The 15427-nt window shown below is 37.0% G+C and overlaps 1 protein-coding gene across 7 annotated transcripts in view; it reads left to right on the forward strand.

Annotated features, from left to right (window-relative positions):
• Positions 1-2935: 2935 nt before the first annotated feature.
• Positions 2936-15427, forward strand: part of rev3l (REV3 like, DNA directed polymerase zeta catalytic subunit) — a 341728-nt gene continuing 329236 nt past the window's right edge. For all 7 annotated transcript variants that reach the window (XR_010894996.1, XM_067384680.1, XM_067384681.1 and 4 more), the window contains exon 1: positions 2936-3457. Coding sequence is in view for 6 of the 7 variants with exons in the window: in XM_067384680.1 (XP_067240781.1) it covers positions 3319-3457 (139 nt within the window). In the remaining variant the exon portion in view is untranslated. The remainder of the gene's footprint in view (positions 3458-15427) is intronic.

Raw genomic sequence — 15427 nt, forward strand, 5'->3', positions numbered from 1 at the left:
TGGGAAAAAGTTTATTCTCAAAGGGTGATTGTGATTTACATTAAGCATATTTTCCAGTCTGACATGGCTGCAGTAAGGAGATGGTGGTGCTTGCTCCTGCTAACAAATTATCCTGTGAAGTAAGCCTATTTGCAAGTACTCCCAATAAATAAAACATATTTATTAGTAGTAGGTGATGGAGGAGTAGAAGTAGCAGGGTTTTTTATCCTCTCTTTAATAATGTTAATTTCCACAGTATTTGGTGTTTTATGGTGATTTTTTTTTTCCTGTGTTGAGTAAATGCTTTCTAGGCAGACTGTAGTTCACTTCTTCTTCTTATTTAATATATATAATCAGGTGGTCAGATCAGATGCTGAAAGAAAGCTACTCAGAAAAAGGTGCAAAGAAATGGAGACAGGTATAACTTTAACTAAAAAATAGTTTTGCAACAACTGATCTGACAACTGTTGATAAAATGTTCAAGATCCATCTTCCATAAATATTTCATGAATGATGTATTGGTGTGAATATAATTTTTCTTTCTTTCTTTCGGAGAATTTGAAGTGGAAGCTGATTACATAAGTAAGGTGAGAGTTATCCCTATTTCAAATTCTTTTATTTTGAACATGTTAAATGTATGCTATTATTTGACTAGTATTTTAATATTGAATAATATCAAACTATTTTGTTTTCCAGCAGATGCCACCTGAGATCCTGAGACATATTCTCATGAATGTGGTCAAAGAAGATGGAGAAGATGGCTTTCTTCAGACTGTCTCTGATGTGCTGGCTTTTCCATGATGCTGTTTGTGAGGGATCATTTAGAAAAGAGGCTCATTTTGCCTGGCTTGACAGTAAGTAATTTCATTTTATTATTTTTAGATTTTTACCAGTAGATAGTTCTACATATTAAGTTTAAGCTGCAAATGCATTTTAAGCTTTGCTCAGAACTTGTTATTACTTTAAATCTCTTTCTTACAATAGGTGTTATCTACTGGAGTGCACACTCCAGTGACTACAAGGAGATGTATCGAGTGCCATATAAAGTGACCAGTTGCCTTTGTTGCGATTTTTGGCACTCTAGTGGTTAATAAACAGAACTGCACGCGTCTTGCAGAAGAACATTGTAGCCGGAGCTACTTTTCTCTGTGTATGTCTATGGTGAGTCACGCAGTTGCTGTGATACTCTGCGGCGAGTCCTACCAGTCCGGTCTGAAATAGTCAGAATATAAACACTTATTATAAGTGTACCATAATGATTCAGGGTAACACAAAAACACGGTTTGGAAAATGGATTCATGTTGTATATTCTCATTATATAATTTTTGTAAATTTTTAACACAAAAAAAGTTGCGGACTGCAGCTTTAAAGACTTCCCACCAGGATATATTGGAGATGGAAGGAAAGGAATCCTTCGTGCATTTTACTTAATCAAAGAGTTTGAAGGTTACTGCTCAGCAGACTGCTTCATCTGTAAGGGTAATTACTATAGCCCCAAGGACAACTATTAACAAAGTTCACTATTTAGGTCACTTGAGTGACAACTGCTTGATCTGACTGCTGTGATCAGTTTGTATATTAAATTTAAAATCATGTTTGTTTGTTTTTTTTGTTTATATATATATATATATATATATATATATATATATATATATATATATATATATATATATATATAAAGGTAGTTTCATGTCTTGCAGATGCTGAACAACAAACTAAGATTCCTCTTAATTTGTTGTACAGATAAATGTTGAAAACTAGACAAAAATATTAGGCTTTTTTTTTGACATCTTACAGAATTTTTTTTTTCTTGGTGCTGTTAATATTTTTGCATTTTCCCTTGAATGTGTACTTGTATTATAAGTTGTATACAGACTTTATTGTATGATACCTTTTTAGGATTAAAATTACAGAGACAATTATTTGACTCATTTTTGCTTCCACTCAACAGCAAATATACCTGAATAAAATAAAATGGCTTTATTTTAAAATGTTCTATATACACACATTAAAGAATAATACTTGTGGTGACATTATCAAATTTAGGTTTAAAAACTAAACTTGTGTGATTTAAAATGTTGTCCAGACAACTATTTTGCATGTGTGTAGAGAAACTACGATGACTTAAGCATCATATTTATGTAAATAATTACTTATTCATCAATACTACTACAGAGGTTAGAACATCATCTCAATACAATATTATGCGTGTCACTCAAGACCAGCGCATGCACGTTATAATCCAGAGATCGGTACTGCGCATGCGTGTATGACGCGTAACAACGTCCAGTACGTATTGGATCTGATCCAGCTACGTCATCGTGCTACAGGCTGCAGCGAGGACTTCTTGGGTCTGCAGCCTCCCCCTACTCCTATATCACGCAAAGGCAGCTTTTTCACCTTTTGACCACAAGATGTCGTTAGTGTGCACGGTGTTGAAAAGCTTCGCGTTTGGCACAGTTTGATAAACGCCTCAAACGCTTCAGAATGCCTCAGTTTCCCATCACTAATATAAATGTAATTTATATAGATCAGTGAGATAAATGCAGCTATGCACACTCACACATAAAAAATCCTCAAAACCAACAGGTAACGTTAGTAGCACTAGTAGTAGTTTGATTGGAACAACGTCAGAGCATATAAACTGCCTCTCTCATCAGCATATCCGAGTAGATAATAAAATAAAAGCTGGCGTGGTCCGTCGTTTATTTTCATGTCGTCGGTGTCTGTTCGACCATTTTACGAACACATTTATAATTAATCTGAGGCTTTTAATGCGTTTTAACGTCTCTGTTACTTCCGCCTAACACAAGCCAATCAGTGCGCTTATCTTCTTGTAAGCCAATCAGAAGGCGCATTGTATTTGGTCCGGACCAATAAGGGCAGAGACAGCGTGGAGCTTCCTTTCTCAGCAGAAGTGAAGTGAACTGGCTGACCCAGCTCTAGTTGCAAGGAATGCTGCAGTGCACTCATAGACAGTGCACTATACGTGAATATGGGTTGGATGGGAATGATTACGGTTACCCAACAGTGTCGTGATCGTATAGAGTCGGGGGAGTGAACATTCGATTTTCTTTTAAATTGGAATACATGTTGTATTTGAAGAGTCTGGGTAGGAATTATACGGTTGTGATCTTTGGGAATCATTTGCAACATAGGATTATCGAATGTTTGCGCTCCATTATTCTGGAAATCACGCGCTGTTCAAAGCCGCCTGGTTCACGCAGCTCTCTGCAGAAACACAAAACATCGGTGAACATTTAAGGAACAACTAGGATCGACTGCTACCGTTATCTTAATTTGTCAATAGCATCTCATGTTCGGTTCTGCAGGACAACAATGTTTTCATTGAGGATCGTCACGGCGGATTATTACATGAGCAGCCCGATCAGAGAGCTGGACGTCTGTTATTCTGAATTCAGAGAGAACGATGTCAAGAAAGTGCCCGTGGTGCGGATCTTTGGGGCAACACCAGCAGGTATGCATGCATTCATTTGTGTGTTCATGTTGCGTGAAAACTGTTGCTGACGTTATCGCTCGAGTCTTAAATATATATATTATACTGGAGTTAAATGCAGTTTCTGGGCCTGTGGGTTTTTTTTTTGTGTGCATTAAATAAGTGGGGAAGGAACACATTTCTTGGTGTTCTAGAGGGTATGCGCCATGTTGTCAACACGGTCTGAACGCCATGTGGACGTGTTTACTCCGATCATATACCTTAAAACCCAAACCCTATCTGTTGGCTATTCCTGTGTTACATTTAGCACACAAGCCAAAAACGTGTATAATGAAAGCAGTAAATCAGTATTGTGTCTGATTTTATAAATCATATGACACTGACGGTCTTCGTTGTGGTTTAAGGAGAGAAAGACCGGTTGCAGGGAGAAAGACAGACAGGGTCATTGTTCTAGGGTCGTGATATTAAGTGTTTAACACATGCACGAACATTTCGTGTTTCTTTACGTAGACGTTACTAATTGAAATGCTATACCCTATATTTCTTAAAGTCACCATAAAATGAACATGGACACATTTTTTTTTGATGGAATTCTGCAGTGTTTATTAAATATTATTTATTGGACAGCAGAAGACGGAAAGAAGTAATTTTTTCTGATGAAGCCCCCATCCGACTGTTTGAGACATCTGGAAAATGAATAGTCCAGGGAAATAAAAGTGAACACTACCATGATGAGTCCTGTGTCATGCCAACAGTGAAGCATCTTGAGACCACCCATGGGTGAGGCGGTCCCAAGGGAGTGTCAAATTTGCCTCTGAACATACTGCACATTATTACCCTTGATGGCAAATATATTATATATTATATTATATTATTATAAAATACTGAGGTCATTATAAAATGCAGTTTTTTAATCTTCAAACAACTTTCATCTGCTTTGCGGCCCTAACCTATCATAACCATACCTGTAAGTATTACATCATAATAATGTTGGGGGAGGGGGGAATTATAATTTATAGTATATAATATAATATAATAAAGCCATGAATGTATTAATTAACCATTTTTTGTCCATTTTCCATTTTTTGTCGGGGGGGAGTGGGGGGTGTTGTTTTATTTAAATAGCTATTTGAGTAGTCAATGAAGAAACTAGTGTTCTCACGGTACCAAAATTCCAGTAGTCTGTACGATACCATGAAAATTGTACGGTTCTCGGTACCAATTTCGGTACCACAGCAAAATTTGTTGGAACAAATAAAAATGAATGCTCAAACATCCATTTTGTACCGTTGAAAAAAACAGCATGCTGGTAAGGTAAGTTTTGAAGCTGGTGGTTTGAGGTGGTTTATGCTGGTCAAGTGCTGGTCCATGCTGGTCTTGGACCAGCATAAACCAGCTCAAACCAGCATACTAGCTTCAAAACCTACCTTACCAGGATCTGCTGTTTTTTTTCAACAGGGGTAACGGATGTGCGTGTTTATTTTAACTATTCCGTAAATGAAACAACAAGCAAGCCTGTAAAACTATGAAATGTATAGGTAAATAATGGTAACCTAAATAATAAGAAAGTAAAATATTATTTAAAGGAACATTTTGTTTTTTTTATTTCCACACAAAGATGCATCACATAGCCAAAGTCCCGTTATTATGGTCTTCGATATAGACCGCTCTGCGCTTCAAGAGGAATGGGGACACGAGCAGGAAAGAGACCATTTCTCTTTAATAATGTTATGTTATCTCCTTATGTTACAAGCAACTGACACTTGTTGTAAAAGGTCTGAAGAGCGAGTTTTATCTTCAGACATTCAGGCTATGTTTGATTTTGCGCTGCCAGAGAAAGCGAAAGTAAAAATCACTGGTGTGTGAAACGTGCTATACAGATAAACTTGACGCGCCTTATAAAGTCTAATAACAAGTGCAAACTGTTAAAAATAAATTGACGTGCAAGCAAAAAGGTTTCTGTCCTACACTGTTTTTTGTACTGTACCACAGTAAAGAATGCGAATAGGCTATAATAGGCCTAAATGCGAATGAAAGAAACTTTTATAATCCCCTGCGTGAGTGAATATTTGGGAAAAGAAACTGATTCCATGTTGAGTGGAATAACTAATGGAATATTGTTAAATTCTCAGCTAATATCGCGATTTGCAAAACAGAATACAAAGCTTAAATGTATGGACTCAAGTACCTCTCTCATTCGGCATGAACCAAAATGTTTCCATGGCTTCGATGTCACAATTAACCCTCAGGGGTCTGAGGATTTTTGGGACCCTGGAGAAGTTTTGACATGCCCTGACATTTGTGCTTTTTTCAGTTGTTCATAAACATATTAATGGAAAAAGTGTCATTACACTGTATTCAGCACAAACTAGGCTACAATAATATGTGAGGAACATGTATCATGTTTGTATTTTTGAAGGAATAATGTTTATGCAGGGTTATTGAAAAAACAAAAAACTTAAGTCACTGAAATAAAGCCAAAATGTATATTAAATCTTTGTTTCTTGACCAAAGATGTTTCAGAAAATTTTAATCTCTCTATTGTTTTATATGAACAAGCAGGCAGCATAATTTTTACCTAATTTTGAAGCAAAAACTCTCGTCTACAACCTCAAATACCCAGAAGTCTTGTGAACACAGTATGCGTGGAGGCGTGAATCCTCATGTATAATGGGTGATTCTCACCTGAGAAGACAAAAGAATCACATAATAATTACCTGAAAAGTACTTTCATATTAATGAGGCCTTTCAGTCAGGTAGGCTGTGAAAAAACCCTCTGTGATCATGATTCAAATCTCATCATGGTGTAAATCAAACATACAGAAAAAACGGCAATACTGTGAAATATTACAATTTAAAATAATGGTATTCTATTATATTCTTTAAAATATAATGTATTTCTGTGATGCAAAGTGTCTGAACAATTGTTACCTCTATGGCATTTCATATAGGCTTTTAGCTTAAAAGCATGCACATTTGGAGAAATATTGATGGATTCTCATGTTTGTCAATTTTCTATACAGAGGAGTATTTATTCATTATTTATTGTCGTCACTGTGAACGCTGGATACTGTGTTTACAATTCATACTTTCAGCCGGAGGGCGCTCTGTGCACTTTTAGTCCACAAATGCCAATGCTAAAGAAGAATAGGCAATCCAGGAAATAACAGACACTTTTCAAGACAATAAATACAAGATTGAGACGATGAATGCATGTATTGACTCAGAATTTGCGTCTGAATAGCGCTCCCTCCGTGGGCGTGTACGCATTAGCGGATAATGAGGTGAATCACGGATTTCTGACATGGCTCTCTTTTCATACAGATTACATAAACACAGAATGTTTGTTTTCGATTTGACTTACACGATTTAAAACCTGACATTTCAACGTTTTTTATAGACATAAGTCAAATTTTTTTGTGATTAGTATTCACTAAGTTACAGTTCATTTTCTGAGAACTATCAGATTGGACTTCCTTCAGAGGGAGACAAGAGATCATGCATCATGTTAGTTTTTACTCTGAGTGTACTAGACTTGTGCCGATATTCGGTAATGCGATAAATCGCGATAATGAATATGCACGATATTGTAATCGTCGGCACTTCAGAATACCGTAAATAATAATTTATTACCAATTATTAATTTTTTTATAAGGCAATTAAGAATACTTTACCCATCAATCGTATAAAAAGCACAACACCGCTGTATTCTGCGTCAAAAGGACACGCGCTCAGATGTAAACAATCCCAACGTGCACGAGAAGCACATGGCGGAACTGTCTGACAGCAGAGGGCGCTGATGGAACAGCAGTGTGCAGCGGTTACCACGGAAACCGTGCAAACAAAGTAACTGCGCTAGTGAAGTTTTTAAAATGCTTTAAACAGCCATTCATTTTTTTGTAATCTCAGTGTTGTTCACAGTGGTGTAATGTAACGAAGTAATAATACTTCGTTACAGTACTTAAGTAAAGTACAGATTCTCTCAAAAAATACTTGAGTCTTTATATTTCTGTCAGCTTTTACTTTTACTCCACTACATTTCCTAAATAAAATGTATACTTTTACTCCGATACATTTTCCCAAAGCATTTTCGTTACTTACTACAAAATAAAGTCGGAAGAACACAGACTGCAAGCAAGTGCTCGCACAACCGCGGTTAATTTCATTTTCCGGGTTGCATCCGTTGCTGGAGCGGCTGAGAATATGCGCTGTCATTATACAGTACGAGAGTGGCCTCTAGAGGCGAAATAAAAACTATTACATATGCCTCGTATTGTTTGTTTTGACACGTGACGTGAGGCTGCGCGCTGCCTCTATGCGCGCTGCACAGAGCGGGGCACTTCAAAAACGGATTTAAAACGAACAACAAAACGGTATGTTATAGTGTACTTAACAGTACATGTTTTCATATCATTATAAAGTAATTAGTTAGATGCTGCATTTGTGGAGAACAGTAGTATGTTCTCCGTCGAGGCTAACATTAGTAGTACCTCAAGCGTTTAAAACAATGTGACAAAAATACCAACTGTTTAATGTCACGATTGTTACCATTCATTTGCATTATTTTATATCCATTTGTTGGCTGTTATGCATTCGTTATCCAGTGAAGTTGCATATTTAAACTGTATCCTCATCATGCAGCGACAGAAACATTTATCAGAAATGCATTCGATTTGTTCTTTTTAATGGCACTGTAACACATATTTTGATTAGATCATCAAGTTTTCTAAAATAGAGGCAAATAATGTGTGAAAGTATACATATAATTGACCCATGCTGTGCCTTTGTGTGTAAAGATGGTAAGTTTTAAACATGACTGTTATGAAATGGTAACACTTTACAATAAGAGTCCATTTGTAAATTAAAGGTTAATAAAAGTATTGTTCATTGTTAATTTCGACATTTACATTTTTACATTTTAAAGTTCTCTTACATTAGTTATAATGCACTATGAATTAACATTAACAACGATCAATGTATAATTAATATATTTAGTATTTTTTATATTTAAAAAATACAATAAACATTTAGCCATTTTTTTAATTCAAAGAAACAAAATGTAAGAGTTAAAACTGAACATAATCATGCTGCTCAAACTGTAAAATACCAAAGGAGCAAAAAATATAAGAATTGTTCTATACACATTTACTTGTACTTTTACTTTCAATACTTAAGTACGTTTAATATCAAAAAAATACTTTTCGTACTTAAGTACAAAAAATATCACATACTTTAAAACTTTTACTCTAACATTCTAAACAGCAACTTTGACTTCTACCAAAGTGATTTTCTGGTAAGATAACTATACTTTTACTCAAGTATGGTTTTCGAGTACTTTATACACCACTGGTTGTTCATCACAGCACCAAATACTGAATACTTAAAGACTTAAAAGGATATTTATTTCCAAACCTAAACATTTTTATATTTTAATTTGGACTACAACATGCCCTAATGATTAGAAATGTTCTGATTATTTGTTATTGTTCAGTAAAACTTTGAAAACCTACAGCTTCATTAGTTAACATGTTAATTCATTATCACTAAACTGACAATAAAAATACTTATAAAGTATTAATTATTATAAATTAATGTTAATTTCTTAGTTACTATTTAATAACATTACTAAAATCAAAATAACTTATTTAATGGACCTGAGATAAAACTAACAATGATCAGTTGTTTCTAAACTAACATTAACAAAAAATACTTTCTGTATCAAATGTAGCTATTGCTCAATCTTAGTTAATGCATTAAATAGAGTAAAGTGTTATCTGTTGTTCTTTATAGCCTAATTCTTTTGCATTTTAATCTGTTTGAAAATTTCAGTTTTCAGTTTCAGTTATTACAAAAAGAGTTCTTAAACCTGTTAAACTATGACAAAAATGGTATTGCAACTTATTTTAATATCGTGATAATACCGTATACCATGATAAAAGCTTCATCAATTAATCGCAACATGAACATTTGATACAGTCACATGCCAAGAGTGTACACAAATAAAAGAAAATATTCCACAGATTAAAATGGTGTATAACTCTTAATTGTATGTGCAACATTAATGGAGTATTTTGAGTCTCTTTCACACTGGTAAGAAAAAAAACGCGGTGGTATCGCCGGCGATACCCTCAGACCTCAGAGTGTTAATTGCTAACCTAGCTATTATTTCTTCTGTAAAAAAAGCTTTGTGCTTCACTCATGTCATATTCACGTAAATACTGCCACAGCCCTATCAGTGGGTACCGAATATATCCGGATTCTCGGTACTACAGAAATACTGGTATCGTCACATTTTCAAAATTTCAGTACTGACTTGGTACCGAACTACCGGTACTTTTGACAACACTAGAAGAAACATAAAGTACCTGATACATAAACCTTTGAAAATAAAATCATATTCTGGAGGTTTTTAATTGCTGGGGTCAAATTGACCTCAGTGGGGAACTGGCATAGCTGATTTTTGAGGATAATAGGAGGGTTAAGTATGTATATAAAAGATGTAGCCTATAAGGTTCTCAGACATTAACACATTTGGGTAATTGTGTCAAAATCAACCAAATTTCAGAAACTTTCCCTGCTCATTTTTTTTTTTTTATATATTTCATTTATTTTTTTTCTGAAGAAAGACAAACATAAATTAAAGCTGCAAGCAGCGATGAAAGGGCCCTCGCACCCGGGCTCACCACCACCCGTTGGCCTTAGGAAAACAGTGATCAGTGGGCGACATGTAAGCGAGTTAATACAGGAGAATTATGCCATTAAGTCATTTCGAAATGCCACACTTCCTATGGCCAACAGATGGTGTTTTGATCATCACTAAATTATCGCCATATTGATGTCTTCAGGCAAGAACTCTCATCAAACATGTGAAGTTTGAAGCAGATCGGACATTGTATGCCTGAGTTACAACAGCTTCCTGTTTCTTTCGTGTCGTTATACGCATACATTAGCACTCAGCCAAGTGTTGCATGATTTAACATGTTTCTAGCATGTTTGGTACTTTGTGGCATAATGAAATGTGAATCTGGTAGTGAATTACAGTGTAAAGCATGCCATTTCCTGTTGCCAGCAGGTGGCGCTATGACTAGCTGAATATTGTCATATAGATGTCTTCAGGCCAGGACTCTTATCACACATGTGCAGTTTGGAGCAGATCAGACATAGTATGCCTGAGTTACAACAGCTTCCTCTTTTATGGCAAAACATCAGACTTTGTCAGGCCGCCACGGACACGCCCTTCACCGAAAACTCAAGATCTTTGATATTTATCATTGTTAAGGTCTTAAGATTAGACTGATAACATTTGATGTTGATCTGGTTAAATCTCTGAGGAGTTAATCACAGTGTAAAACATGCCATTTCCTGTTGCCTACAGGTGGCGCTATGACTATAACTGAATATTGTCATGAAGAGGTCTTCAGGCCAGGACTCTAATAAAACGTGAAGTTTGGGGCAGATCCGACATTGTATACCCGAGTTACAACAACTTCCTGTTTCATGGCGAAACATCAAACTTTGTCAGGCCGCCTCGGACACGCCCTTCAGTGAAAACTCTAGATCTTCGCAATTTAACATCGCAAAGGCCTTTAGATTAGACTGACCAAATATGACTTTGATCTGATAAAAGATCTAGGAGGAGTTCGTTAAAGTACAACGTCTGGAAAATGCAAAAAACGGTGAATTAACTCAAAATATCTGACTTCCTGTTCAGTTTCGTATTTTGCTCAGAGAGACTTTTTTTGTAGGGTTTGGGCTTATAAATGTGTGTACCGAATTTCAAAACCCTAGTGAAATGTAGCGAGGGGGGCTGTACGTTAGATGGCGCTATCGAGCCATTTTGCCACGCCCAATTCCGAAACCCATAACAGACGTAAATTTTCACCACTTCTGATGCGTGTGCAAAGTTTCGTGAGTTTTCGAGCACATTTAGGCCCTCTAAAATGAGATTCACTTTGGAGAAGAAGAAGAATAAATATAGCTGCGAGCAGCGATGGCGGGCCAAGCCCGGTGGCACCGCCACCCCGGTGGCTTCAGGGCAGCTGTGTACAGCGGGCAATAGGCATTTAAAACGGTTAAACATCAAAGGACTATGTCAAATTCACTCCACATTTACTGCACTACAAGGTGCCGCTATATAGCCCCTCCTCCCTTCCCATTTTCAGAGGATTACATGTGCCAAGTTTTAACATTATTCTGATGAATTTGGAAGCAAATCAGGTAAAAATAAGAGGGTGATCTCAATGTATGCTGAAAGTGACACATTTTCTGCTTCCAGTTGGTGGCGCTATGACTTTGAATCACAATAGTCACATCCATGTGATCAGCCTTGTACAACGAAGACTAAGCCGAAGTTTCATCAAAATCAATTAATGTATGCAGAAGTTATAACACTTTGTTTCCTTTTCTTGCCATAAATTTGTTGCCTCGCCACGGCCAAACCGTTTGAAAATCCGTTTGCAATTAAACAACTTCAATGTGTTCGCAACAAGTTAAAAAAAGCTTGGTGTAAATTGGATAAACCCTGTAGGAGTAGTAGTATAAAATTCATAGCCTGTTTTTTCAAAAAATTAACATTCAAACAAAAAAAGCCGACTTCCTGTTGGTCGGAGCTTATGAATGTAAATTGGAAAATTGTCCGGCTTGATGAGAACAATATGTGTATAGAGTTTGGTGACTGTAGAAAAAACGAACCCCCCCACTTTTGTCAAAAGGTGGTGCTACTGAGCCCATCCACCACGCCCATTTCTATGGCTTTGTCAATGTCTACTGGTTGACAATATTGATGTGTGTGTCGAGTTTCATGCAATTTGAAGCATGTTAAGAGCCTCAAAAACACTCAAGAATATTATTACAGTTTGACCTGTTGCCATGGCAACAATATTTCAAATATCAAAAATCCTGTCATAGGTCTACATCTGCTGTGTATTGACATTACACTGAATTTTGAAGCATATTAGGTAAAAATAAGAGGGTGATCGCAAAGCATTTCAAAAAGTGATACACTTCCTGCTGCCAGTTGGTGGCGCTATAACTTTGACTCACAATAGTCACATCCATGTGATCAGACTACTACAACCAACACACTCGTGAAGTTTCATAAAGATCAATATATGTATGCAGAGGTTATAACACATTTCCTGTTTCCTTTTTCTCGCCATAAATTCGTTGCCTCGCCACGGCCAAACCGTTCGAGATATCAAAAATCCCCTGGCAATTTTTAATCATCAATGTCTTGACTTCATGCTGACCGAGTTTGGTGGCGATCGGATTAATCGTCTAGGAAGAGTATATCAAATTCCAGAGCATGCGTTTTTCAAACAACCCTTAATAGCTGACTTCCTGTTGGCGTGGCGTTTAACTTAGAGTGAGAAAGTTGTTCGGCCCAATGAGGTCTATATGTGTACCGAGTTTCATACTAATACGTGCAAGCGTGTTTAATATATGGACCAAATTTTCAGACTTTTTTCAAGGGGGCGCTGTCGAGCCCCCCTGCCACGCCCGGGTACCAGCCTCTGCGGCGTCCTAATGGCCGCGGATTCCAATGTGTGTGCCAAATTTTCAAGAGTTTTTGAGCATGTTAAGGCCCCCAAAAAGCCTCGTAAGACGGGGAAAAAAATAAATAAAAATAAATATAGCTGCGAGCAGCGATGGCGGGCCCAAGCCCGGTGGCACCGCCACCCCGGTGGCTTCAGTGCAACTGTGCACGGCGGGCAATAGGCATTTAAAACGGTAAAACATCAAAGGACTATGTCAAATTCACTCCACATTTACTGCACTACAAGGTGCCACTATAGAGCCCCTCCTCCCAGCTCATTTTCAAAGGTTTACATGTGCCAAGTTTTAACATTATTCTGATGAATTTTGAAGCAAATCAGGTAAAAATAAGAGGGTGATCTCAATGTATGCTGAAAGTGACACATTTTCTGCTTCCAGCTGGTGGCGCTATGACTTTGAATCACAATAGTCACATCCATGTGATCAGCCTTGTACAACGAAGACTAAGCCGAAGTTTCATCAAAATCAATTAATGTATGCAGAAGTTATAACACTTTGTTTCCCTTTTCTTGCCATAAATTCGTTGCCTCGCCACGGCCAAACCGTTTGAGGTATCCAAAATCCGTTTGCAATTAAACAACTTCGATGTGTTAGCAACAAGTTAAAAAAAGCTTGGTGTAAATTGGATAAATCCTGTAGGAGTAGTAGTATAAAATTCATAGCCTGTTTTTTCAAAAAATTAACATTCAAACAAAAATAGCCAACTTCCTGTTGGTCGGAGCTAATGAATGTAAATTAGAAAATTGTCCGGCTTGATGAGAACAATATGTGTACCGAGTTTGGTGACTGTAGGAAAAACTAACCCCCCCACTTTTGTCAAAAGGTGGCGCTACTGAGCCCCTCCACCACGCCCATTTCTATGGCTTTGTCCATGTCTACTGGTTGACAATATTGATGTGTGTGTCGAGTTTCATGCAATTTGAAGCATGTTAAGAGCCTCAAAAACACTCAAGAATATTATTACAGTTTGACCTGTTGCCATGGCAACAATATTTCAAATATCAAAAATCCTGTCATAGGTCTACATCTGCTGTGTATTGCCATTACATTGATGAAGTTTGAAGCAAATCAGGTAAAAATAAGAGGGTGATCTCAAAGCATTTCAAAAAGTGATACACTTCCTGCTGCCAGTTGGTGGCGCTATAACTTTGACTCACAATAGTCACATCCATGTGATCAGACTACTACAACCAACACACTCGTGAAGTTTCATAAAGATCAATATATGTATGCAGACGTTATAACACATTTCCTGTTTCCTTTTTCTCGCCATAAATTCGTTGCCTCGCCACGGCCAAACCGTTCGAGATGTCAAAAATCCCCTGGCAATTTTTAATCATCAGTGTCTTGACTTCATGCTGACCGAGTTTGGTGGCGATCGGATTAATCGTCTAGGAGGAGTATATCAAATTCCAGAGCATGCGTTTTTCAAACAACCCTTAATAGCTGACTTCCTGTTGGCGTGGCGATTAACTTAGAGCGCGAAAGTTGTTCGGCCCGATGAGGTCTATATGTGTACCGAGTTTCATACTAATACGTGCAAGCATGTTTAATATATGGACCAAATTTTCAGACTTTTTTCAAGGGGGCGCTGTCGAGCCCCCCTGCCACGCCCGGGTACCAGCCTCTCCGGCATCCTAATGGCCGCGGATTCCAATGTGTGTGCCAATTTTCAAGAGTTTTTGAGCATGTTAAGGCCCCCAAAAAGCCCCGGAAGACGGGAAAAAAAAAAATAAAAAAAATAAAAAAAAATAATAATCCTTAGAAGAACAAGAGGGCCCTGCGCGAATTTTCGCTTGGGCCCTAATAATAATAATAATAATAATAATAATAATAAACGGAGCAATTCCAATAGGGTCCTCACACCATCGGTGCTCGGGCCCTAATAACACTAGTTGGAAAATGCAATGATGTATGCTGTTTTGTTTGTTACTTTCCTGACAATGTTATATATTCCAGCTAATATTATTCACTCCGAGGGAGTGATTGTTATAAATAAAATGGTTTGTTCAGCTCATTTGTGTTGTAATAATTGTCAAAAACAGAAGTATAACAGTAAATAAATATCGGTTCTGCATATCGGTTATCGGGTACATAAACATGCAAATAATCGGTATCGGTATCGGTTATAAAAAATCAATATCGGTCAATCACTAATATTAATCACAGAAAAATTAAACTTATGTCTAAAAAACGTTAAGATGTCAGGTTTTAAATCATGTAAGTCAAATTGAAAACAAACCTTCTGTGTTTATGTAATCTGTATGAAAAGAGAGCCATGTCAGAAGTCTGTGATTCAGCTCATTATCTGCTAATGCGGCCACGCCTACGGAGGGAGCGCTATTCAGACGCAAATTCAGAGGCAATACATGCATTCATTGTCTCAATCGTGTATTTATTGTCTTAAAGTGTTTATCTGGATGTAAAAGTCATGGT

This window comes from Chanodichthys erythropterus, chromosome 4 (assembly GCF_024489055.1).
Source record: "Chanodichthys erythropterus isolate Z2021 chromosome 4, ASM2448905v1, whole genome shotgun sequence".
Lineage (NCBI taxonomy): Eukaryota > Metazoa > Chordata > Actinopteri > Cypriniformes > Xenocyprididae > Chanodichthys > Chanodichthys erythropterus.